Source organism: Mustela putorius, unplaced genomic scaffold (assembly GCF_011764305.1).
Source record: "Mustela putorius furo isolate JIRA1106 unplaced genomic scaffold, ASM1176430v1.1 tig00003923_pilon_pilon_pilon, whole genome shotgun sequence".
NCBI classification, from domain to species: Eukaryota; Metazoa; Chordata; class Mammalia; order Carnivora; family Mustelidae; genus Mustela; species Mustela putorius.
In genome coordinates this window covers 12,187,258-12,213,442 of record NW_025422068.1, presented here as the reverse complement: position 1 = coordinate 12,213,442, position 26,185 = coordinate 12,187,258, and the positions used below count along the sequence as shown (strand labels likewise).

Here is a 26,185-nt window from a genome sequence, read left to right as displayed (position 1 = left end):
ATTAAAAATAGAGCTTCCCTATGACGCTGCCCTTGCACTCCTGGGTACTTACCCCAAAGAGACAAATGTCGTGAAAAGAAGGGCCATCTGTACCCCGGTGTTTATAGCAGCAATGGCCACGGTCACCAAACTATGGAAAGAAACAAGATGCCCTTCAACGGACGAATGGATAAGGAAGATGTGGTCCATATACACTATGGATTATTATGCCTCCATCAGAAAGGATGAATATCAACTTTTGTAGCAACATGGATGGGACTGGAAGAGATTATGCTGAGTGAAATAAGTCAAGCAGAGAGAGTAAATTATCGTATGGTTTCACTTATTTGTGGGGCATAACAAATATCATGGAGGACAAGGGGTGTTAGAGAGGAGAAGGGAGTTGGGGTAAATTGGAGGGGGAAGGGAATTACAAGAGACTATGGACTCTGAGAAACAATCTGAATGGTTTGAAGTGGCGGGGGTGTGGGAGGTTGGGGTATCAGGTGGTGGGTATTATAGAGGGCACAGATTGCATGGAGCACTGGGTGTGGTGAAAAAATAATGAATACTGTTTTTGAAAATAAATAAATTGAAAAATTTTTAAAAAAACAGAAAGTGGTCCAGTTTCATTCTTCTGCATGTTGCTGTCCACTTTTCCCAACACATATGTTGAAGAGATTCCTTTTTGCCATTGGATATAATTTTATTAACTTATATCACAGCAATCTGATGAGTATTGAATGAAGTAAAATATGTGTTATATTTTTGTAAATTTAAAAGACACACTAATGATATGATTATAGTGTTTGTTTCTGCACTTATTAAATCAAAATTTAAAAATTGAAGGGCTAAGAACAGAAAGTCAACAGACTATTAGGGGAAAGGCATTAAAAGACAAAATATGTAAGATCTATACAAAATCCTCCATAGCCTTTAAATATGTGAAAAAATATTCTTACTCCATAATTAGAGAAATGCCAATGAAAATATCACTATGATACCATTTCCCACTATCAGACTAGCAAAACATTACAATTTAAGATAACACATTCTTTGGCCAGGCTGTGGGGGAACATAAACTGCTGGTGGAATGTAGCTATAGCACAGCCCTTCAAGAGGGGAATGTGACAAACTTAACTAAACTACATATGTATTTAATGTTTCTTTGTTATGCTCCACAAATAAGTTAAACCATATGATAGTTGACTCTCTCTGTTTGACTTATTTCACTCAGCATAATCTCTTCCAGTCCCGTCCATGTTGCTACAAAAGGTGGGTATTCATCCTTTCTGATGGAGGCATAATACTCCATAGTGTATATGGACCACATCTTCCTTATCCATTCGTCCGTTGAAGGGCATCTTGGTTCTTTCCATGTTTCTTTGACTCACATCTCAGGATCTACCCTGAAGTCATAGCTCTAGCAATTGGACATACATATGCACTGAGGTATTCACTGAAGCATTTTTTTTTTCTAATATTTTATTTATTTATTTATTTATTTATTTGAGAGAGAGAGAGCACGAGGGGTGGGGAGAAACAGAGGGAAAAGCAGACTCTCTACTGAGCAGGTCTCCATCCCAGGAGTCCAGGATCATGACCTGAGCTAAAGGCAGTTGCTTAACCAACTGAGCCACCCACATGCTCCTGAGGCATTTTTTTCGGATTGCAAAATATTGGAATAACCTAAACACCCTTACAACAAGAAGAGGTTGAAAAGCCACACCCTGGAGTCTTGAGCAGCCCTAGAGCAGAATGAGGAGACACCATAAATGAACTGTTGAGAGATTTCTCTGTGAAGAGAAAAGTAAAGTTAAGGAAATTTATCTATGGTAAGCTACCCTGTGCTGGCTGTTATTAACTTGTTGATGTCTGCAATTCCAAGATGATTAGAGAGAGTGACCAGGACAACAGTAAGGTCCAAGAGAAGTCTAATTCCCACAAGAGGTTCTTTACTGGAGGGAACTGTTCCTCACCAAAGTGTAGACAGGCTCCTTCTAGAAGGATGCCCTGGATGGTGGGCCCTCAAGCCAAATGCAAATCCTCTGCAGCTCAACTGGGACATTTTCCAAGCTCCCTAGGGTGCTTGGGTCTCAAAAATCGTGAGAGTAAGGCTGGGGAACAAATAATCCTTTGGCCAAGAATGTCTCCGACCCTCAGGAAGAAATTAAATACATAAACAAGAAAAAATAAAAACTTGGTTCATCCAGGTAAAAAGTGACTAATTTAAAGAGAACCAATAGAAACCATTCAATTTAAGAAGTGAAAAGAGAAAAACTTTAGTTTCTATGCTGTGTACAGTTCACAGGGGAAAGGAAAATGGAAGTAGATGAGCTGAGCTTAGGGAACATAAATGAGGCAGTAGAGTCCAACATAAAAGTGAGATGAAGAGCTGAGGTAGGAATAAAGTGAGAGTCCACTCCCAGCTGACATGAAAACTGAGGGCCCTAATGCAGGAGCATTGGGATGCTAAGCCCCTCCTTCAGTTGAGGAAAAAGCTTGGCCATCTCCAGCTTCCTGGAGAGGCTACTGTGCTGACTTGAGATCCCAAGTACTCCCAAGTTCTGTATTCCCCCACCCCACATCTGCCTTGAAGACTGCAGAGGTTAATGTGTGCCAGGGTACCTGGCCTCTGCAAGTTTTGCTCACCTGGACAACCAGGTATCACCTGCCTCCTTGAGAATAAAGTGTGGCACAGGGCCAGCTGTTCAAAGGGAGCATTGACTTCTATTATCATCACCACTGTTACCATAATTGCTAGTTCTGTTATTGGATTATCTCCAAGTCACATAAAGTTGTCCTGGGTCTGCCTGCAATTGCACTCATGGGTATTTACCCCAAAGATACAGATGTAGTGAAAAGGAGGGCCATCTGTACCCCAATGTTTATAGCAGCAATGGCTTTGGTCGCCAAACTGTGGAAAGAACAAAGATGCCCTTCATTGGATGTATGGGTAAGGAATATGTGGTCCATATACACTATGGAGTATTATGCCTCCATCAGAAAGGATGAATACCCAACTTCTGTAGCAACATGGACAGGACTGGAAGAGATTATGCTGAGTGAAATAAGTCAAGCAGAGAGAGTCAATTATCATATGGTTTCACTTATTTGTGGAGCATAACAAATAGCATGGAGGACACGGGGAGATGGAGAGGAGAAGGGAGTTGAGGGAAATTGGAAGGGGAGGTGAACCATGAAAGACTATGGACCCTAAAAAACAATCTGAGGGGTTTGAATTGGTGGGTGGGTGGGAGGTTGGGGTATCAGGTGGTGGGTATTACAGAGGGCACGTATTGCATGGAGCACTGGGTGTGGTGAAAAAATAATGAATACTGTTATGCCAAAAATAAATAAGAATAAATCCTCAAAAATAAATAAATGAATAAATGAAGGAATTAATAAATTTTTAAAAATTAAAAAAATAAAATAAAATAAAAGTTGTCCTGGGTCTGGACCTACACCTGAGCCTGATGTGCATGGATTGTTGATGTGTCATAGGGGCTCTCCTTCTCTTCCTTAGTCTTCCTTTAGTCTCCTTCTCTTCCTCCCTCACAGATCCTTCCCAATTTTCTCAACCATCTTCTGGTTTAGTCTTCTCAGGAGCCCTCCCTCCAGGTAGCATACCCAATAAGGGTTCAGAACCTACCTCCTGCTTAAAGCTTGATGTTCAAGGAGCAATGGAAGCCCCCTCCACTTCAAAAAACAATCTGAGGGTTTTGAAGGGGCGGGGGGGTGGGAGGTCGGGGTACCAGGTGGTGGGTATTATAGAGGGCACGGGTTGCATGGAGCACTGGGTGTGGTGCAAACATAATGAATACTGTTATGCTGAAAATAAAAAATAAATTTAAAAAAAAAAACCTTAAAAAAGAAAAAAAAAAAACACTTCTCGGGCACCTGGGTAGCTCAGTCGGTTAAGCGTTCAACTATTGATTTTGGCTCAAATCATGATCTCAGGGTCATGAGATTGAGCCCTGCATCAGGTTTCAGCCTTAGTGAGGAGTCTGCTTGAGTTTTTCCCTCTCCCTCTTCCTCCACCTCTTCCCCCACTTGCCACATGCTCTTTCTCACTAAAATCGATCAATATTTTTTTTTAAAGATTTTGTTTATTTGTTTGACAGAGAGAGACACAGTGAGAGAGAGAACACAAGGAGGTGCAGAGGGAGAGGAAGAAGCAGGCTTCCTGCTGGGCAGGGAGCCTAAAGAGGGATTCCATCCCAGGAGCCTGGGATCATAACCGAATCCAAAGGCAGACACTTAACAACTGAGCCACCCAGGTGCCCCAAATTGATCAATCTTTACAAAAACAAAAACAAAACACTTCTGGTAATGATCCACTGTGTGTCCCTGGCACCAAAATTCTAACTGGTTGCTCTTCTTCCCTTTTCCTGAGACACTGCACTTGAAGCCTTATATCTCTTGTTAACTTTGCTAGTGACAGCACTTTTGGGAACATAAGAATGTCTGGAATCACTTGGATGAAGTAGCTGGTCCCTCCAGCCTTAGAGCAACCACACTGTGAGCCCACTACTCATCCTGCCAGAGACTTCCCTTTCCTTAACCTTCTTCACTCTGATGTTCAGATCTACAATTACACACAGTTGCTTAAGACACTTGCAGAACATCTCAAGACCAGCATCCCTCTCACATCCTCCTGGAGCATATTCACTCATCCAGTTAAAAATGAACATTGAGCCCTTTTACGAAGATGGTGCCGAAAGCTAAGAAGGAAGCCCCTGCCCCTCCCAAAGCCGAAGCCAAAGCAAAGGCTTTGAAAGCCAAGAAAGTGGTGCTGAAAGGTGTCCACAGTCACAAAAGAAGATCCGCACATCACCTACGTTCTGACGACCCAAGACTCTGTGTCTCCGAAGGCAACCCAAATACCCTCGAAAGAGCGCCCCCAGGAGAAACAAGCTTGACCACTATGCCATCATCAAGTTCCCCCTGACTACTGAGTCAGCCATGAAGAAAATAGAAGACAACAACACACTTGTGTTCATTGTGGATGTCAAGGCCAACAAGCACCAGATCAAACAAGCTGTGAAGAAGCTCTATGACATTGATGTAGCCAAGGTCAACACCTTAATCAGGCCTGATGGAGAGAAGAAGGCATACGTTCAGCTGGCCCCTGACTATGATGCTTTGGATGTTGCCAACAAAATTGGGATCATCTAAACTGAGTCCAGCTGGCTAAATCTAAATACAGTTTTTTCATGATAAAAAAAAATGAACATTGATGAGATTTACAGTGATTAGTGGTTTTAGCTTTAGTTCAGTTCATATTTTGGATCAAGTATTTGGAGAGTTAGTTCAGATCATAATTCAGCAAGAGGTGCTACAACCAGCCCACAAAGAAGAGAACCCACACCCTCCTTCTGTCTTCATAGTCAAAGCGCTGAGTAGATGGAAGGGATTGGAATTTGGTGGGAAAAGCCCTGTGACTTCCCCCTTCCATGGTGCAGAGTTGTTAGGAATAGTTCACACCCCCAACCAGGGGTCATTGCCTTGCATCCAGGTGGTTACTAACTGCTCAGCTCAATGGAATGTGAGCGGAAGAGTTTACTACCACTTAATGGAGGGGACAGTGGAGATGCAGGTAGATGTCTGGTGCTTGTAGAACAGACTACAAGGGATCCTAGAGGAGCGCAAGGGGCTGGAGGAACACTTGTATCTTTACTAGAGGAGTGCGCATGTTTAACAAAATTCAGTCTGCATGCATTCATTTTATTATATGTAAGTCATACCTGGGCATAAAATAAATCAAATTAAATAAATAAATAAAATAACCTGGGCAAAAAATGCTTTACAAACTGTAAAGTGCTTCAAAAGACAAGGCAGTGATTTGTGATTAGTCTAGCTGTGAGTGTAAAATTGTGTGGAACTTCTCAGATATAAGGGTTTATCCTAGAGCCTAGACCAGGACTATGGAAGAATTGGCAGGGAAGGGCTTTATCTCAGTGGGGAGCCCAAGACCTGGTCCAGAGGACAAGTGTCTGGAATTAAGCATGCACAACTAGGGAAAGTAACATAGACATTGAGCACAAGTGGTGCTTAGCTCTCTTCCCTATCATGGATGAGGAGTCAGGAGCGATAAGTGCAAATTGAAGTGCATTTCTAGGGTTTGAATTACTTTAATTATAGGAGGATAACAGAGCATCTGCCTGGGCAGGTTCCCACTACTTCTCTGTTTAAATATCCTCCTTGTCCTATCATTCTTCTGTCTTTCCACCTATACCTGGCAGTCTGAGAGCGGCTCCCAGAATGGAAACTTAACCCCACTCCTACTCATATGCTCATGCTGTGGCTCTGCTCACTTCTCTGTCTAAAGCCAGAGTCCTTGCAACATGCAGAGACCTCCTGGGATGCGGCCCTTCTCCAGTCTCCATCCCAATTCTCAGCACCCTGGTTTCCATTCCATTTCCATTCCATCCTGAGTGATTCTGCAGTTCACCAAAATTACCACTGCTTCCTCACATCAATGCTGAGCATGGGGGATTCCAGGGGTTTCTAGGAACAGAAAGCTATGGTGGTGGTCTTGTCTGCCTGGAGTAGACAGCCATGTAGAAGTTGCAAATGACCCTTGATATGGTCTATAGGGCCACTTCTGGGGCCCTTCTATGCTATGGTCTATAGGGCCACTTCTGGTCTATAGGGTGACAGCAGCAATGAAGTGTGTAGGGAGGGGTGAAATGAGAGAGGGAATCCTTGGACATGGAAGCAGTGAGATCAGCATGGTTTGAGGGATACAGGCCAGGTATATGCCTTCCACGTCACCATTTCTGATGGTTCTCCCCTCCCTAAAGTATATGCGGGAGCCAGTTTCAAACTGGAGTAATTTACTAATGGTTGGTTTTTGCTCATTACCAAGAAGAACTATGTTGGCCACTCTCACAAACACATGTGACAGGCGTTAACTATCCTTCAGTGCAGGCACAGAAAGGTGATATCTGTTGCCCAATGTTCCAGGGCTGAAATTTGAAGCCATATTCCTTGGCTCTAGAGGTCATGACCTTGACCATTGAGTCATATTGCCTCTGAGGCTAAGTCTTGAAAGTACCTGTGGATGAACTACTTCCTCCCAGGTCATGTAATTCAGTTCTAGCCAATGGTATGGGCATAAGTGATGGATGCCTCTGCCAGGGCTTGTCCCAGAGCATGCTGTGTAGACCTCTGGGCTCCCTCTGTCTCTCCACCTGTCAGCCGGCTAGCCACAGAACACTTCACTGAGAGCCCAAGAGTTCCATGGCATGGGGGAACCATGAGATAAAAGGATCCTGGTTTCTTTTTCAGTCTCAGAGGATAGCTTCCCAGGATAGTTGCCCAGTCAGGAATATCTGTAGAGGTTTAAATAACTGAGAAATGAACTATCATTGAATTAAATCCTTTTGCTTATATTTAAAAATTTTTTGACTGGGGCGCCTGGGTGGCTCAGTGGGTTAAGCCGCTGCCTTCAGCTCAGGTCATGATCTCGGGGTCCTGGGATCGAGTCCCGCGTCGGGCTCTCTGCTCAATGGGGAGCCTGCTTCCCTCTCTCTCTCTCTCTGCCTGCCTCTCCATCTACTTGTGATTTCTGTCAAATAAATAAATAAAATCTTAAAAAAAAAAATTTTGACTAAGATTTATTTGTTATAGCAGCACAACATAGCCTATTATTAATGACAAGGGGAAAAATATAATTTTACACTGGAGAAACCTGGAATATGCCACTTCAACAAGCAAGCAAGGTTAAATAACAGCAGCGATATAACACATCAACAGTGGTAAGACCCACTGAGACCCACCGAGAAAAACATGTTATTTTTTCATTATTATTATTAACATATAATGTATTATTTGCCCCAGGTGTACAGCTCTGTGATTCATCAGTCTTACACAATCCACAGCACTCACCATAACATATACCCTCCCCAATGTCCATCACCCAGCCACCCTGTCCTCCCACCCCTCTCCCTTCCAGCAACCCTCAGTTTGAAGACACACTACTTCTGTAGGATTCTTGTTGAAAATGCATAATGTCAATCTTGTAATGACAAAACTTCAGGTAAACTCAAATTGAAGGACATTCTGGGAAATAACTGACCAGTAAAGGAAAAACTCCAGAACTTTCACAGATTGTGGAAGCTTGAATAAATATAGCAATTAAATGCAAAAAGTTGGATCCTAGACCAGAAAAATGACATTAGTGAAAGTTGGTGAAGATCTATTAGTTAATAATACTGTGTTAATGCTAATTTCTTGGTTTCAGTAACTGTAGCATATTATGTAACATGCAAACTTGAAAGAAAGGTGGATGAGGGGTGTAAGGGCCTATTTAGCCAGAGCGATTCCATCCAGTTAAATAGTGATTTTGTTTAAATCAACCTGTTGTTGTTTATGCAGTAAAACTTAAACTGACCCCCTCCCCCCCAGGGAACTTACTTAAAAACAAGTCCAGGAAACCAATCCCAGGTAACAAATCCCAAATACAAGGCAGGTCAGGCCAGGTGGAGACATCCAATCCATGGGGCATGCATACTGTCTCCCTAGCTACCAAGAAATGTGGGTCCTGCCTTTTGGGAGCCAATTCTGACCAAAGTGATAGGATAATTTAAATATCTACTAGGGTAAATTGAAATTCAATTGGCCACCCGTGTGTGACCTAGCATGACTGTGCAGTTTTTTCTGTGTGTTGCAATCTCATTGGCCATCTGTGTGTGGCCAGGCTCAACCACATGGCCTTTGCTCTATAAACGTTAGCCTGTGAGGCTGGGAGGGGTCGCCTCTTTGTAAGAGATGGCCTCAACTGGTCAGTTTGGTTCTCAATGCTTGGCACAAATAAAGCTTTGCTTGACCTTTGCTTTGTATCTATCTTGCTCCTTTGATTACGGACCTAACAAGGGGGTTTCTAGAATTCTCTGTGCTATTTTTGCAACTTTTTAGTAAGTCTAAAATTACCTTGAAATAAAAAGCTAAAATAAATACATAAATAAGAATAAAATGAGACAAAATCAGAGGCAGAGACAAACCATAAGAGATTCTTAACTATAGGAAACTGAGGTTGCTGAAGGGAAAGTGGTGGGGGAATGGGGTAACTGGGTGATGGACGTTAAGGAGGGAATGTGATGTAATGAGCACTGGGTGTTATATGCAACCGATTAATCACTAAACTCTATCTCTGAAACTAATAATACATTGCATGTTAATTAATTGATTAAAAAAAGAATGAATGTGATGATGAACTACCATCAGTTTGCCTTTCTGGTGGCTTTGCTCTTGATGTATTGTTAGTAGGTCTAGACAACAAAGACATACACTGGTTTACACCTTTAAAATTTTTTATTACAGAAAATGCCATTCTCCCACGTCCAGCTCAAGACCCAGCTTATTTGCCAAACCTGGACTTCTTTGCATATTGTATTGAACAGCTTTCTTGCTCCCTGGGTATCGGACATGGAGTCAAAAACTCTGCCTTTGATTATAGGTTCTCTGAGAAGAGGGACTGGGGCTCCATAGCTATGTTCCATTCTGTACAAGGCTATAAGATACCTGGTCAGCCTGAGCACCAACAGCATTATGTCTCTGCCTGGGAGGTTAGGCAGGGGAGTTGGCCAGGTTTCTGCAACCCCTCTGCACCCCTCTTTGGGTCCTGTGGACTATGTCACTATGGGCCTGTGACCAGAGCCTGGACAATCACTGAAGGGACAGATATCTGTGCTAGGGACAACACAAGACATTACAGGCATGTCTGGGCACTCGCTCAGTGTGTGGGTGGGGATGGTGGCAGATAAGTCCCCAGAAGTCAGGGCTACAGGCAGAAAGTGCCAACAAAGTGAAAGCTGTGTTTCTCAATCTCAAGCTGGACAGGGACTAGGGATGTCCTAGGAGCCCACAGATTTTAATGCAAGGAACTAGGAATTGATGCAAAGGAACTAGGAATTGATGCAAAGGAACCTATGAGGACAGCCAGTGAACAGTGCTTTAATAATGCAGAAAAATGCAGCTGTTACAGGGCTTTGCCTGGAAGGCTATGGCTGCTATTTACTGAGGAGTTAAATAGGGGAAAGGTGAAGCAGCTGAGGGCAGGATGAGCCTCAGATCAGCAGCGGATGAACCTCAGATCAGCAGCCCCAGCAGGAGGAGGCTGGCAAGGGCCGCAGGGGTGAAGGAGACTTTGGAGCCAGGGTCTGGAGTGGTGGGCTCATTGGAGGTGGGTGCTGAGGAGGCATTGGAGCTGCTGGCAAGAGGGGTGGTCAGGGTTGGGTTGGGAATTGCAGTTGAGGAGGAGTTAGCATTGTCTACACACTCGAACTTTCGGAAGATGACTCCTCCAACTGTCCGGTTCTCAGCAGACAGGAACTGACAGGTGGAGTTGCTGATGTTGGAACAGCCCCTCAGCAAGAACTTCTTAGTCTCTGTGAATGCAATGAAGATGATAAGGACTTCACTGCCCTCTCACCCTTCCTCTGCAGGTCTCTCAGCAATCTGTTTTAGGTCTGGTCCTAAAACAGGAGCTTGGAGGAAGGAGCCCAGGATCAAAAACACCAAATGGTAATGGCAGAGGAACCATGAAGGTCAGAGCCCAGACACCCTCCTGCACCTAAACCCGAAAGAAACTGAGGCTCCAGAACATGGATGGAAGCCTGACCTCACAGATGAAGGCCAGAAATAGGCCTGGCTCTCATGTCTCCAATGTTTTCCTGAAGAGCTGGCAGGTGATAAAATCCAGGGATGGGCTCAGACACCCTAGGGCCCTGTGCTCTCAATCCAGGAAAGAATCCTCCCAGACTCCCCTCCTCCAGGCTCTGCTCTCCATCCCCACTCTTCTCTGGACCTGAGTTTTCTCTGAGAAGGAAAAAATATCTGGAGGTGATCTTAATTCTAAATCTGAATAATATTGTGTTTAACTCTTTTTTAAGGTGCAAATCCTAGGAAAAGGACAAAAGAATGTGCAAACAAAAATGTGACTGCACTACCTTTATTGAGCTCCTACTATATGTCAGTATTGCTCTGTTGGCTACAACTTCAACAGGCCTGGAGGACATGCAGTTCACAGGGAAGGAATGAACTGGAGGACGGGACTAGCTACTTATCAGAAGGGCTATAAACTTGCTCTGAAAAGGAAAGAGAAATCTCCAAATCCATTTGAAGAAAACAATTAAGTCCTTTTTTGTAGAAAATAGCAGTGCTGGAGATTGAATTACAGCAAGCTAGAAAAGTGTGCTATTTGGCACATATCTATAGTATTGGGGGGAAAAGTGACCTTGGGGGAAAAAAAAAAAAACAACAAAGAAAAAAGCCCTACATGTATGATGGCTTTGATCTGTCTGGATTTCAGATTAAGTCAAATTTTACGGATTTTTTAAAAATTCCACCCTTGGCATCAAAAGACACCTGGGAACAAAGTGAGCAGAAAGAGAGTCTTTCTGATGTTATTGTTCTCCTCACATATAGCTTAAGAATTAAACATCAGAGGGGGGACAAGATGGCAGGTAAGTAGGAGGAGGCACTTTTCACTAAAGTGAGCTCATTACCTACCAAAGAAATCCAATCACCCATGAAATCAGCCTGAGATCAGAATTATACACGTCTGGATCTCTACAGAGGCAGAAGACACCAGTGGCAGTGTTTCTGTGTTTTTGTGTTTGTCCTGATAGTATATAAATCTTACACGTGGGGTTCTTTTTTTTTTTTTTAAAGATTTTATTTATTTGTCAGAGAGAGCGAGCGAGAGAGCGAGCACAGGCAGACAGAGTGGAAGGCAGAGTCAGACGGAGAAGCAGGCTCCCTGCGGAGCAAGGAGCCCGATATGGGACTCGATCCCAGGACGCTGGGATCATGACCCGAGCCGAAGGCAGCTGCTTAACCAACTGAGCCACCCAGGCGTCCCACGTGGGGTTCTTTTTGATGAGGTTCTTCCTTTATTTGAAAAAAATATTCAATATGAATATTTGAAAAAAATTTATGAAGTATACAAACAAAAACAAACAAAAAGACTGATAAAAGTATATGACAAGAGAAAATTTTTTTCTCTTGTCATATACTTTTATCAGTCTTTTTGTTTGTTTTTGTTTGTATACTTCATAAATCTTACCTTGGGGTCCATTTGGGCTGAAACTTCTCTTTTATCTTCCCGTTCTACCGTATCTCTCTCTCTCTCTCTATTTTTCTTTTTCTTTTCTTTTTTCTCTCATTTGGGTGGGGAATCCTGATTGCTCAGAATCATTCCAGGGTGCACCCTGACTGCACCACGGTCAATACAACCAGCTACATTCCTTCAGTCATCTCTCACCAAAATGACTAGGAGGAGGAATGCAAAACAGAAGAAAAATACAGAGGATGGGCCTTCTGCAACAGAGCTAATGGCTATCAACATAGACAATATGTGGGAAAAAGAATTCAGGCTAACAACTATCCAGGCAATAGCTAGGTTGGAGAAAGCCATGGATGACCAAACAGAATTGATTAGGGCCGAAATGAAAGTGACCACACAGGATATTCATAATGTTAGGGCTGAGCTGAAAGCTACCAGGGATGAACTTCACAATGCTCTCAATGAGTTCCAATCTAATCTAAATTCTCTCAAGGCTAGGGTAACTGAGACAGAAGATAGAATTAGTGATCTGGAGGACAAACAGATAGAGAGAAAGGATCAGGAGGAAGCCTGGAACAAAGAGCTTAGAAACCACAAAAACACAATCAGGGAAATAAATGATGCCATGAAACGTTCCAATGTCAGAATTACTGGAATCCCTGAAGGGGAGGATAAAGAAAGAAGTCTAGAAGATATAGTAGAACAAGTTCTTCATGAACATTTTCCCAATCTCACAAATGGAACCAGCGTTCATGGACTAGAGGCTGAACAGTCTCCACCCAAGATTATACATTCCAAAAAAAATCACAACACCTAATAGTCAAATTGAGGAATCATAATTGTAGGTATAATCTCTTGAAAGCTGCTAGGACAAAGAGCTCCTTATGTACAGAGGAAAGCCCATCAAAATAATGTCAGACCTGTCCACAGAGACGTGGTAAGCCAGAAAAGGCTGGCAAGACATATTCAGGGCACTAAATGAGAAGAACATACAGCCAAGAATACTTTATCCAGCAAGACTGACATTCAAAATGGATGGAGAGATAAAGAGTTTCCAACACCGGCAAGGCTTAAAACACTATGCAACCACCAAGCCGACACTGCAGGAAATATTAAGGGGCATTCTATAAAAGAGGAAAAAACCCAAGAATAGCATTGAACAGAAATATAGAGACAATCTACAGAAAGAAAGACTTCAAAGGTAACACGATGTCAATAAAAACATATCAATAATCACTCTAAATGTGAATGGCCTAAAAGTGCCCATAAAAAGGCACAGGGTTGCAGATTGGATAAAACAACAGAACCATCCATAAGCTCTCTACAAGAGACCCATTTTGAACCTAAAGATACACCCAGACTGAAAGTGAAGGGATAGAGAAGCATCTTTCATGCCAACGGGCCTCAAAAGAAGGCCGGGGTAGTGATTCTCATGTCAGATAAATTAGATTTTAGACTAAAGACTGTAGCCAGAGATACAGAAGGACACTACATCATTCTTAAAGGGACTATCCACCAAGATGATCTAACAATTGTAAATATCTAAGCCCCCAATATGGGAGCAGCCAATTACAGAAGAAAGCTGTTAATCAAGATAAAGAGTCATATTGATATGAATACATTAATAGTAGGAGATCTTAACACGCCTCTCTCAGAAATAGATCATCAAAGCAGATAATCAATAAAGAAACAAGAGCATTGAATGACACATTGGACCAGATGGATCTCATAGATATATACAGAACATTCCACCCTAAAACAACAGAATACTCATTCTTCTCAAGTGCACATGGAACCTTCTCCAGAATAGATCATGTACTGGGTCACAAATCAGGACTCAACTGACACCAAAAGACTGAGATTATTCCCAGCATATTCTCAGATCACAATGCTTTGAAACTCAATCACAAGGAAAGGTTCCAAAGGAACACAAACACCAGGAAGCTAAAGACCACATTGCTTAAGAATGCTTGGATGAACCAGGAGATCAAAGAACTGAAACAATTCATGGAAACTAATGAGAATGAAGACACTTCAGTCCAAAACCTATGGGATACAGCAAAGGCAGTCCTAAGGGGGAAACACATAGCCATCCAAGCCTCCCTCAAAAAAATTGAAAAATACAGAATACACCAGCTGTCTCTATACCTTAAAGAACTGGATAATCAACAACAAATCAAACCAACTCCACACATAAGAAGGGAAATCATCAAGATTAGAGCTGAGATCAATGAGGTAGAAACCAGAGACACAGTAGAACGTATCAATGAAACTAGAAGCTGGTTTTTTGAAAGAATCAATAAGATTGATTGGCCACACTAATCCAAAAGAAAAGAAATAAAGCCCAAATTCATAAAATTATGAATGAAAAGGGAGAGATCACAACGAACACCAAGGAAGTAGAAACAATCATCAGAAGTTATTATCAACAGTTATATTCCAATAAGCTAAGCAACCTAGATGAAATGGATGCATTCCCGGAAAAGTATAAACTCCCAAAATGGAACCTGGAAGAAATTGACAACTTGAATAGACATATATCTAGTAACGAGATTGAAGCAGTGATCAAAAACCTTTCAAAAAACAAGAGCCCAGGACCTGACGGATTCCCTGGGGAATTCTGCCAAACTTTCAAAGAAGAAATAACACCTATTCTCCTGAAGTGTTACAAAAAATTGAAGCAGAAGGAAAACTTCATGACTCTTTCTATGAAGCAAGCATTACCCAGATCCCCAAACCAGGCAAACACCCTACCAAAAGGAGAATATCAGACCAATATCACTGATAAATATGGACGCTAGGATTCTCAACAAGATCCTAGCAAGCAGGATCCAACAGCACATTAAAAAGATTATCCACCATGATCAGGTGGGATTCATCCCTGGGCTACAAGGATGGTTCAACATTCGCAAATCAATCAATGTGATAGAACAAATTAATATGAGAAGAGAGAAGAGCCACATGGTCCTCTCAATAGATGCAGAAAAAGCATTTGACAAAATCCAGCATTCATTCTTGATCAAAACGCTTCAAAGTATAGGGATAGAGGGAACATTCCTGAACTTCATCAAATCTATCTATGAAAGACCCACAGCAAATATCATCCTCAATGGGAAAAGCTTGCAGCCTTCCCGTTGAGATCAGGAACACGACAAGGATGCCCACTCTCACCACTCTTGTTCAATATAGTATTAGAAGTCCTAGCAACAGCAATCAGACAACAAAGAGAAATAAAAGGTATCCAAATTGGCAATGAAGAAGTCAAACTCTCTCTCTTTGCAGATGACATGATTCCTTATATGGAAACCCAAAAGACTCCACCCCCAAACTACTAGAACTCATAGAGCAATTCAGCAATGTGGCAGGATACAAAGTCAATGTACAGAAATCACTGGCTTCCTTATACACTAACAATGAAAATACAGAAAGGGAAATTAGAGAATTGATTCCATTTACTATAGGACTAAGAATCATAAGATACTTGGGAATAAACCTAACCAAAGAGGTAAAGGATCTGTACTTGAGGAACTACAGAACACTCATGAAGGAAATTGAAGAAGGCACAAAAAGATGAAAGACCATTCCATGCTCTTGGATTGGAATATTAAACATTGTTAAAATGTCTATACTGCCTAGAGCAATCTATACTTTTAATGCCATTCCAATCAAAATTCCACCGGTATTCTTCAAGGAGCTGGAGCAAAAAATCCAAAAATTTGTATGGAATCTGAAGAGACCCCGAATTGCTAAGGAAATGTTGAAAAACAAAACAAAACAAAAAAACGGGAGGCATCACGTTACCTGATTTCAAGCTTTATTACAAAACTGTGATCACCAAGACAGCATGGTACTGGCATAAAAACAGACACATAGACCAGTGGAACAGAGTAGAGAGCCCAGATATGGACCCTCAACTCTATGGTCAATTAATCTTTGACAAAACAGGAAAAAATATATAGTGGAAAACAGAAAGTCTCTTCAATATATGGTGCTGGGAAAACTGGACAGCTATATGTAGAAGAATGAAACTCGACCATTCTCTTACACCATACACAAAGATCAACTCAAAATGGATAAAAGACCTCAATGTGAGACAGGAATCCATCAGAATCCTAGAAGAGAACATAGGCAGTAATCTCTTCTATATCAGCCACAGCAACTTCTTTCAAGATATGTCTCCAAAGGCAAAGGAAACTAAAGCGAAGATGAACTTTTGGAACTTCATCAAAATCAGAAGCTTCTGCACAGCAAAGGAAACAGTCAAAAAAATAAAGAGGCAACCCACAGAATGGGAGAAGATATTTGCAAATGACAGTACAGACAAAAGGTTGATATCAAGGATCTATAACGAACCCCTCAAACACAACACACACGAAACAGGCAAATGTATCAAAAAATGGGAGGAAGATATGAACAGACACTTCTCCAATCAAGACACACAAATGGCTATCAGACACATAAAAAAATGTTCATCATCACTAGCCCTCAGGGAGATTCAAATTAAAACCACATTGAGATATCACCTTGCACCAGTTAGAATGGCCAAAATTAACAAATCAGGAAACAACATATGTTGGAAGGGATGTGGAGAAAGGGGAACCCTCTTCCACTGTTGGTGGGAATGCAAGTTGGTGCAGCCTCTTTGGAGAATAGTGTGGAGATTCATCAAGAAATTGAAAATAGAACTTCCCTATGACCCTGCCCTTGCACTCCTGGGTATTTACCCCAAAGAGACAGATGTCATGAAAAGAAGGGCCATCTGTACCCCAATGTTTATAGCAGCAATGGCCACGGTCGCCAAACTTTGGAAAGAATCAAGATGCCCTTCAACGGATGAATGGATAAGGAAGATGTGGTCCATATACACTATGGAGTATTATGCCTCCATCAGAAAGGATGAATACCCACCTTTTGTAGCAACATGGACGGGAGTGGAAGAGATTATGCTGAGTGAAATAAGTCAAGCAGAGAATGTCAATTATCATATGGTTTCACTTATTTGTGGAGCATAACAAATAGCATGGAGGACATGGGGAGATAGAGAGGAGAAGGGAGTTGGGGGAAATTGGAAGGGGAGGTGATCCATGAGAGACTATGGACTCTGAAAAACAATCTGAGGCTTTTGAAGGGGTGTGGGGTGGGAGATCGGGGTGCCAGGTGGTGGGTATGTATGGGATTGCATGGAGCACTGGGTGTGGTGCAAAAATAATGAATATTGTTATGCTGAAAATAAATAAATAATTTTTTTAAAAGACTAAAAAAAAGAATTAAACATCAGGGCTGTGTAGACATCCTATAGACTTAAAAAATTTTTAAATCTTTAAATACATATTACTAAGTGCAATAAGTCAATGTGAAAAGGTACATACTGTATGATTACAAATATATAATATTCTGATAACAGCAAAATTATGGGGAGATTACAAATATCAGAGGTTGCCAGGGGATAGACATTAATAGAGCACAGAGGATTTTTAGGACAGTGAAGTTACTCGGTGTGATACTATAATGCTGGATTATACTCACAGGTGTCGAAACCCATATAATATGCAACATAAACAGTAACCCTATGGACCATGGGTAAAAACAGTAAACTAGGGACCCTATAATGATGCATCAGCATAGGTTCATGGACTCATGGAGGTACCATTTTGGTGGAGAATGTTGACAGTGGGGGAGGTATGTATGTGTTGGGACAGGGGTATCTGGGAAACCTCTCTACCTTCCTCTCGGTTTTGCTGTGAATTTAAAACTGTTCTAAAAATATAAACCTTAAAAAAAAGTAAAAAGAGGTTCAGGATACTTGAGATGTTTGGTCTCACTGAGAAACCTGCAATTACAGTTCAGCATGGATTTCCAGTACTACAATTGCCATTAATAAAAGTTGAAATCAAATTGTACCTGAGTGTTAGTGCCCTTAAGCTGTTACTATTCTGAGCCATATTGTGACAGAGACTGGCTAGCTGTGCATTTTAGCTTCATGTCTCTTCCTTTCCTGCTGGATGACCACTCAACACCATTAGACTGCATTTCTACCCTCCAGTGACATTTTGGTCCCAGCCAACGGAATGTGAGAGAGAGTGATGTACGTGCCTTCCTGCTTTGTCTATGAAAACCTTCCTGCCTTCCTCCACTTCCTGTCTTCCCCCACCTGCTGGTGAGAGGCACAGAATACAGTAGGGAGTTGCCCAGTCATGGGTGGGTGGGAGCCAAAGGCTCCAGATAGAAAGAACACAGGCCCAGGGACCCTGCAAGAAACTGCCATATGAGCAAGAAATAAACATCTGTTACATAGAGCCAGATGATTTAGAGGTTGCTGTTTAACAGTAATTAACTTACCCCAACTAATAACTATATTATTCTTTAAGTATTCAAGCAGATGTTGTGTCATAACATCTGTATTTTATACTGGTTAATTTTTATTCCATAATGGTTATTATCAAATTATTTCTGTAGAAAAGAACAACTGGTTGGCTATTAAAGCCCATTCTGACTCTTTTTCAGTGAGGTGACCCAAGTTGTCATAAGCCAGCACCTCTCAGTGACCGGTAGAGAAAATAAATGTAGGGTTAAAAGGAAATAAAAGTCCAACCCACATGCACACAGAGAACAATGCAACCTAGTAAAGAAGTAAATGCCAGGAATGACATGATGCACTTAAATGAGCCTGACTTGATTATAAGCCACAGGAGAACAGGGTTCAAGAGTCAGACAGCTCAGGAAGAATGGTTCTGGACTAAGGAGGTAGAGAGAGCAACCAGCCTGAGGCTCCATCGACAGCCTCGCTATCTCAAAGGCATTCTGACTTTATCCTTTTCCCCTACTAAACTCTACCAGCCTTCTTTTGTTAACCCCAAACTTATTACCCAAGTGTAATATGTTTCCAACTCAAGTTCCGTAACAGGGAATTGAAACCCCAGGACGTACCATTCTTAAATTCTGCAACTAGATTGACACACCGTTCTTCTTTATAACATTTCCTGAATTGCTCATTACAAGAACTTTCATTAGATCCATAACATGCAGGACACTCTACGTTGCTGGACATGTCTTCCACGGGAGGAGCTGTAGGATAAGAACCATTAATTTAGAAGAGTCGAACATAGAACATGGTACTGCCTTGTACCAAAGGGGACAAGCAAGCAAAGATTCTGGCCAGAGAGATCTTGATAATGGGACAATTGCACAAAGACAACAGTCATCCTAATCTCATGTCCCATCAAAACAGTTACAGCACACAATCTCTCAGACCTCCCCATACAAACCATTCATTTAAGAACTGTGGTCAAGGGATGTGTTGGGCTGAGAAGGGAAAGGTAATATTTTGATCTAAAACCAACCAATGTCAACATTAGTCAACTATTCTGCACATTAGCCAATAGGTGTGTAGTTATTACTAAATCTTTCTCTGAATAAATGAACATATGCCATTATTTATTACTTAATACAAAATTATACTAAGACCCAGTTCTGCTATTAATGAACTGTACTCTATAACTATGGCATATTAACTTTGCCTTTTTGGCTCATGTTTTCATCTCCAAAAAGAGAGCTTTGGTATAGCCCAGTGGTTCTCAAATTGTGGTCCAGGAACTCCTGGGTATCCCTAAGAACATTTCTGGGGAGTCCACAAGGTCAAGGTTATTTTCATGATAATACTAAGATGTTCTTTGCCTCTTTTACTCTTTCTTTCATGAATGTATTGAGTTTTTTAGAGGCTACATGACATGAAATATTGCAACAGACCAAATGCACAAGCAAATCTGAGAACCCAGTTGTCTTCTATTAAGCCAGAAATTAAAGAGCTTTGAGAAAATATGTAACAAATGCCACTCTTCTTACTAATTTTTTTGTTTTGAAAGATACAGTTTTTTCTATATAAAAATGTTATGAATGTTAACATATAATGAGCTTATTATTTCTTGATAAACTAAATAAAGATTTTTAAAATTTTTTGGAAATTCTATGAATTTTTGAAATGTCTAATACTGCAAATATTGACAGTATGATTCACATAAATCAGATTTCTCTGGAGTCCTCAATAATTTTGAAGATTTAGAGTCTTAAAATAGGGCCTGGTGCCACAAAGTTTGAGAAATACTAATAAGCATCTAATTCCATACAACTTGGAGTGCTTTGATTTCTGTCTATGCTGAGAAAAGAGGAAAGCATGACAGCAGTAATGATTTTCCCATTTGTTTTCCAAGCAACTGTTTTAAGTCAGCTGTTGATATTACCCAGGTATAAAATGAAGTGCTTGGACTTGAGATGTCCACCAGAACGTGAGGACCAGAGGTGGCAAATGAAGGGATAGAGCTGGGAGGCTAGAAGAAGGGTAGCACATTGCCAGCACCCACCCAGAGCATCACTGGTCTCGTTGCACTCCTTTCCTTGGCAGCACTGGCTTACAAAGTGGAAGTGTATGTTATTGGACACATGGACAGTGAAGGCTTCAACCATGTCTCTGCCTTCCCTGCAGTTCTCTGCAGAGCAGGCTTTGAACTGGTATATGTTGGCTGCTCCTACACAAAGAGAAACACAGACCGTCAGTCCTGGGTAGGTGGCTTCAGAAAGAGCAGAGACCCTGAAAAGCGACTACTTCAAGCAACAGCAGAAAACATACCCTCAGTTCAATGTGATTTCAGAGACACTGGAGAGAGTTTCCTGGCAAACAGAAAAATCCTTCCCCATGAAGTAGTTCCTTCCTTTAGCAGGAGATTAGCCGAGATGCAGGCTAAACTTCAGGTCAAGGACTGATGGGGAGCTTGGAAATGGTGGTTCAGGCCAACATTCCAAGGCCCCCTGATCAGTCTTAGCATCTCTATAAACAGCCAAACAGACATGATGGTCCTATAAGCAATATGATGTTAAACTTTCATACAGTCAAGCTTCTAGACCAGAGATATTGAATGGTAGCCAGTAGCTATATGTGTCTATTTAAAATTCAGCTCTTTGGTCATATAACCATATTTTAAATGGCTGATAGCCCACATGTGGCTACTGTATAGGACAGCATTGGTAAAAACATCTTCATTATTAAAAATAGTTCTACTGAGCCGTATGGGTCCAGTTTACAGGAAAACAACAGGAATAGGAGAAAAAAGAAGTGACACCACAAGGACAAAATCAACCAAAGCCAGAATATGGGACAGCTATAGGACAAACATTCCAGTTTCTCCAACAAATCAATGCTGTTGAACAAAACAAAGGTGATGGTAGCTATTATAAAACAAATTAGAAATAGTAGACCTAACAGCAAAAGGCTGTGTGAGGATTTTGTTTGTATCCAAATTCTAAGACATCAACTATAACACATCAGAAACAATTGGGACATTTCTAAGATGGCTTTCTAAAAGAGAAATTAAAGAATTACAGTTAATTTTCTTGGGTATATAGTGATACAGTAGTTACATAAAAAGAAAAAAAAGTCCTTATCAGAGATACATAGTGAAGTATTTGGGGTACACATTCATGATATCTAAGTTTGCTTTAAAATACCACTGCAGGGGTACCTGGGTGGCTCAGTGGGTTAAGCCGCTGCCTTCGGCTCAGGTCATGATCTCAGGGTCCTGGGATCGAGCCTCACATCGGGCTCTTGGCTCAGCAGAGAGCTTCTCCCTCTCTCTCTGCCTGCTATTCTGCCTGCTTGTGATCTCTCTCTCTCTCTCTTTCTCTCTCTCTCTATCTCTATCTCTCTCTGTGTCAAATAAATGAACAAAATCTTTAAAAAAAAAATACCACTGCAGGGATACCTGGGTGTGTCAGCTGGTTGAGCATCTGACTGTCTGACTTCAGCTCAGGCTGTGATCTCCAGATTCTGGGATCGTCCTTTGTGAGGCTCCTAGCTCAGAAGGGAGTATGATTGTCTCTATCCCTCTACCTCTGCCCACCCCCAGCTTGTGTGATCTCTCTCTCTCTCTCTCTCTCTCTTTCAAATAAATAAATAAAATCTTCTAAAAAAATAAAATGAAATAAAATACCACCATAAAAATAGGCAGAATGTTGATCGCTGTTGACAGAGGATAGTGGTTACGTGGCAATTGATTACACTCTTCTTCCCGTTCTTGTGCATATTTGAAAATGTCTACAATAAAAGTTAATAAGAAATCTAAGTGCTCTGGGAGAGAAGTAACAATCATGCCAGCAAATCACTGGGTGAAAGCCTGTTGGGTCTGGAACAGGAAGGAGCACTGAGGGGAGGAAGAAGGGTGCAGAAAAATGGAAGAATGCAAGTACCCAGAGCAAATCGGCTGCTTTGCAACTTAACTAAGAGCTGTCCCTGCTTCTCACACCCACCAGTATAGGTCTAGAATGAGGTTTCAGTCAAAGGCAGCAATTCCACAGGGCTTGTCTGCTTGGCCCTGCATTCTCATCTCACTCCTGTGTGCTGCTTCTTCTGGAAGGCATCTTCATCACCTTGTCTCTCTCATTGCATAGCCTGGCCCTTCCTCAGCCTTCCTTTCCTCCCTGACCACCCTCTCTAGCTCCTGCACCCATGCAAATCCCAGAAACAATGTTTATGGCATCCCAGGCTCACCTAAAGAAGAGTTGGTCATGAAACTGGTACAGCTGGCATTGGCATCCGGGGGACACTCAGTGATGATGCTGTTGTTACAAGGGTTTGTCAATGAATTACACTGCACACAATGTAGGGATTCTAGGGAGACAAGATGGACAGCATCGCCAACACTCAGGGGATACTTATAGACTGTACCCTGGACAAAGCATCACATCCAGCTCAGGGCAAGAGTCAGGACAGCATCCCTTCCCTCTGGGATCCCCCAAATTTGAGGCTGTGTGATGAAGCCACCCATATTCATTTCTCCCCACCATTTCCCAATAGGAAGACCCATAACACAGAGCAGCTTCTCTGAGGGCAGTGTGCTCAGAGGGGTCTCATGTTCTCCACTGACCACACCCTGACATAGAGGCCATGGGACAGGAACCCAGAACACCAAGGGAGAAGACTCTGATGAGGTACAAAAAGAGGTCTTCATTCCCAAATGGTGTCAGTGGGTTCCCTCACCTACAGCTGCTGCCACGAATCCTGTGATGATGGCAGCAACAAGAATGCCCTTCATGGTGCAGAACCCAGTGTCTCTCGAGGATGAGGACTGTAGTGCAGAACCTTATGCCTAAAGAGACACAAAGAAGGCAGTCAGGGGGCCTGCTAGGCTGCTGGGACACAACAGCCCCTAGGGTTGCAGTCAGACTTCCACACATCACACACACAGCCCATCCTCGTGACGGAAGGAATTGGCGCTCTCAGCTGGGAGCACAGAGCTGTGACACAGTTTCCATGCTGCCATTATACCTGCTCCAGGGTCTGGGTTGTCCCCAGTCCTGGATGCCTACAGAAGTATCTACACAGAGACACAAAACACAGCCTGGGCATTGCCCACAGCCACTTCAGACACAGCATAGGCAGGCAGATGATTGCCAGCCCCACAGGGGATGGGTTCCAAGAAGAAAGCTGGGCTCTCCTCTCCCAGAGCATAATGGAGTTCTCTAGCTAATATCTGTTCACAGTCACCTAATTCACTTAAGGCCTCTGTTGCTGTCATCACCACCCCAATTGGTAGACACCTACTGAGCACTTACTTGACTCTGAACAGTTCATGTTCATTACTTCATGAAATGCCTCCACTGTAGCAAGCAGGGACTACTGTTAGCATCACCCTCCTTCCAGAGGGGAAATCAAGTCCTGGAGAGACCACATAAACCAGTCAAAGTCAAAATCACGTTCCTAGGAAGTGTTAGAGCCAGGGTTGGCCCAGGCCCCTAATCACCACACACACTGCCTCCAACAGATGGGACTCTCAGAGCCCCACACGTGACCTGCAGGAAGAAACCAGAAGCCCCAGCACACTTCCAACTGGTATATCACCTGTCATCAGAAAGCTAAGTTACCTGTATTAATTAGGATCCTGAATGAGAGCTCCTAGAATTTCAACTTGCCTGTCTATCAGAGCAGCGTGGAGGGAAAGCTCTAGCTCTGCGCTGAGTCCTTCCTGACTGTTAGCTCATTTAGCCTATAAATGGCAGTCACAAAGTGCATGTGCTACTTAAATTTAGACTCATTGAGGAGCGCCTGGGTGGCTCAGTGGGTTAAAACCTCTGCCTTCAACTCAGGTTATGATCCCAGGGTCCTGGGATGGAGCCCCACATCGTGCTCTCTGCTCTGCGGAGAGCCTGCTTCCTCCTCTCTCTCTCTGCCTGCCTCTACCTGCTTATGATCTCTGTCAAATAAATTTAAAAAAAAAAATTAGACTCATTGAAGAAATGAAAAAATAAAAAAAAAAAATTCTGTTTCTCAGTCACCTGGCTAGCAACTACCTATTTGCCAACACAACTCTGGAACATTCCCATTACTGCAGAAAGTCCCAGTGCACAGCGTGGCTTATAGCCCCACTTGGCAGGGGAGACATCTGCCCATGGAGAGAGAAGAAAAGCTGCCCCAAGTCCCCCAGCCTCATAAACCAAAACTGGGACTTCATTCTGCATCTTTTCAACTCCAAAGCTGAGTGGCACCATGACAGCTCTACGAACCAAGGGAGACTGGACCTTTACCTAGAAGCTGCAGCCAGCCTCCCACCTCTCAGCTCACTGCACCACAAACATACCACACACACACCACATATACCACGGCAACTATGACCCCTTCGTTGACTTATTAGGGGTTGGTGGAAAGGAAGAGAAACAAATTCAGTCAAGGGTGGCAGAGGGGCCTATCTAAGGGCCACATCATACAGAAATCCAAGGAGAAAAATTAAGAATGTCTGCTTTGGAACTTTTGATAGATGTTCCATGTATTGCATTCTGCATGCCCCCCTGCCTGCTCACCCCTCCCCATCTGGAACCCTGTAGCGAGGCTCAGAGGTCGAACTTCCTGCAGAAAGTCCCAGTGCACCCTCCTTCACTGCCTGTGAGTGTGGAGAAGGGAAGGGGATGGAAAGAGATGAGGGTAAAGAGGTAAAGAGGTAAAGAGGTCACAGCAGCCATGTCAGATGCATAAATCACTTCTCCTTATGGTATAAGCCTGATTATTAGCCTCATTTTCAGGAGAAAAAAGGAGGCCCACAGACATTGGGATCCAGCCCAGGAACACACAGCAGAGAGTCAGAGCCTAGAAGTGGCAAAATCCTGGGCCCTGCTCACCACTTCTGAGGAGAAAAATCAGTGAGGTTGCAGTTGGGGCAGGAGACCTCAAACAGAAATGGAGAACAAGTAGCATCTGGAAAGGGTTGAAAGAACAAGTAGCATCTTTGCAAAGGGTTGCAAAGTCCTTCCCACTCATCTACATTGGATATTTTCTGAAAGAGTCTTTCCACATCTGCTTTCATTTTATACACAGGCAAGTTCCACGCAGCTGTGAAGAGGAGGACACAGCACAACAGAGAGCAAACCCCAGCCCACACACCTCTCCTGTCCAGACTTCCTTCTCCTGAGCACTGCAAAAGGAGCAAGAGCCATGAGAGTGTCTTCGACCCCAGCCATCCCTCAATGCCCCTCTCTTGGTTTCAGCTTCTCCCAAGCTGACCACCACCCCCCACCACACATTGGCTTCAGCCCCTCACCTTCAGAGTCTGGCCTGGAGACTGCCCTGCGGAAGGTGGATCCCAGCACAGGATTACAGCAGGTGTGTGAAGCGCCTTATATAGCAGGTGACTGAACAATCAGGAAGTACGGCTGCCTGCAGGGAGAGGCTTCTGGGCCAGACTGGCCTCTGACATAGGGCCACAGGTGGCTTAAGTCTTTGGCAGCTATGCTGTTTGTCAACCCTCTCAGACCTCCAGAAACTGGGTGCAACTTTCGTTAAGGCCTAACTTTGGCGTAACATGCAAGAGAGGAAGCTGTTTCCCTGACATTGTCTCCTGTTGGTCCACTGAATGCATTCTGATATCTGCTAACAAATCACAAGCGTCACTTTACTCCAACCTGCTAAGGCAGTCATCTTCATTGGGCCATTTACAAATGAAGAAACCAAGGCACACAAGAGAAATGTAGGAGACTTGCCCAAGGTCACACAGCTCAGGCAAAGTCAGAAGTCAGAATCAGGCCACATGGGGACCATGCAGCTCAGGAAAGGGGGTCAGGCCCTCTGGGGCCACTGTCTTAACCTCTCTAAGTCCA

The 26,185-nt window shown here is 42.8% G+C and overlaps 1 protein-coding gene and 1 pseudogene across 2 annotated transcripts; one reads left to right on the top strand and one right to left on the bottom strand.

Annotated features, from left to right (window-relative positions):
* The first annotated feature begins 4,690 nt into the window (after positions 1-4,690).
* On the top strand, positions 4,691-5,157 carry LOC101673868 (annotated as a pseudogene).
* Positions 5,158-9,278: 4,121 nt separating this feature from the next.
* Positions 9,279-25,764, bottom strand: LYPD8 (LY6/PLAUR domain containing 8). Of its 2 annotated transcripts, XM_045069323.1 has the most exons (7): positions 25,630-25,693; positions 23,654-23,756; positions 23,079-23,187; positions 22,590-22,709; positions 20,410-20,574; positions 18,980-19,117; positions 9,279-10,373 (listed from the first exon to the last, which is right to left on the bottom strand). In XM_045069323.1, exons 3-7 carry the CDS (start codon positions 23,131-23,133, stop codon positions 10,075-10,077), a joined length of 777 nt encoding a protein of 258 aa, XP_044925258.1. In that variant the 5' UTR covers positions 23,134-23,187; positions 23,654-23,756; positions 25,630-25,693; the 3' UTR covers positions 9,279-10,074. The 2 variants fall into 2 exon arrangements, with proteins under 2 accessions (XP_044925258.1, XP_004780291.1); XM_004780234.3 differs by lacking the exon at positions 23,654-23,756 and having other exon boundaries at positions 25,630-25,764.
* Positions 25,765-26,185: the final 421 nt, after the last annotated feature.

Bases quoted from the DNA above. Each gene is read 5' to 3' on its own strand.
- LYPD8 (XM_004780234.3), bottom strand. From the start codon at position 23,133: ATGAAGGGCATTCTTGTTGCTGCCATCATCACAGGATTCGTGGCAGCA. The intron at 20,575-22,589 runs GTGAGCCTGGGA...CTCTTTGTGTAG, and splicing joins CATGACCAACTCTTCTTTAG to GAGCAGCCAACATATACCAG. The intron at 10,374-18,979 runs GTACGTCCTGGG...TTGCATTCACAG, and splicing joins AGTTGCAGAATTTAAGAATG to AGACTAAGAAGTTCTTGCTG.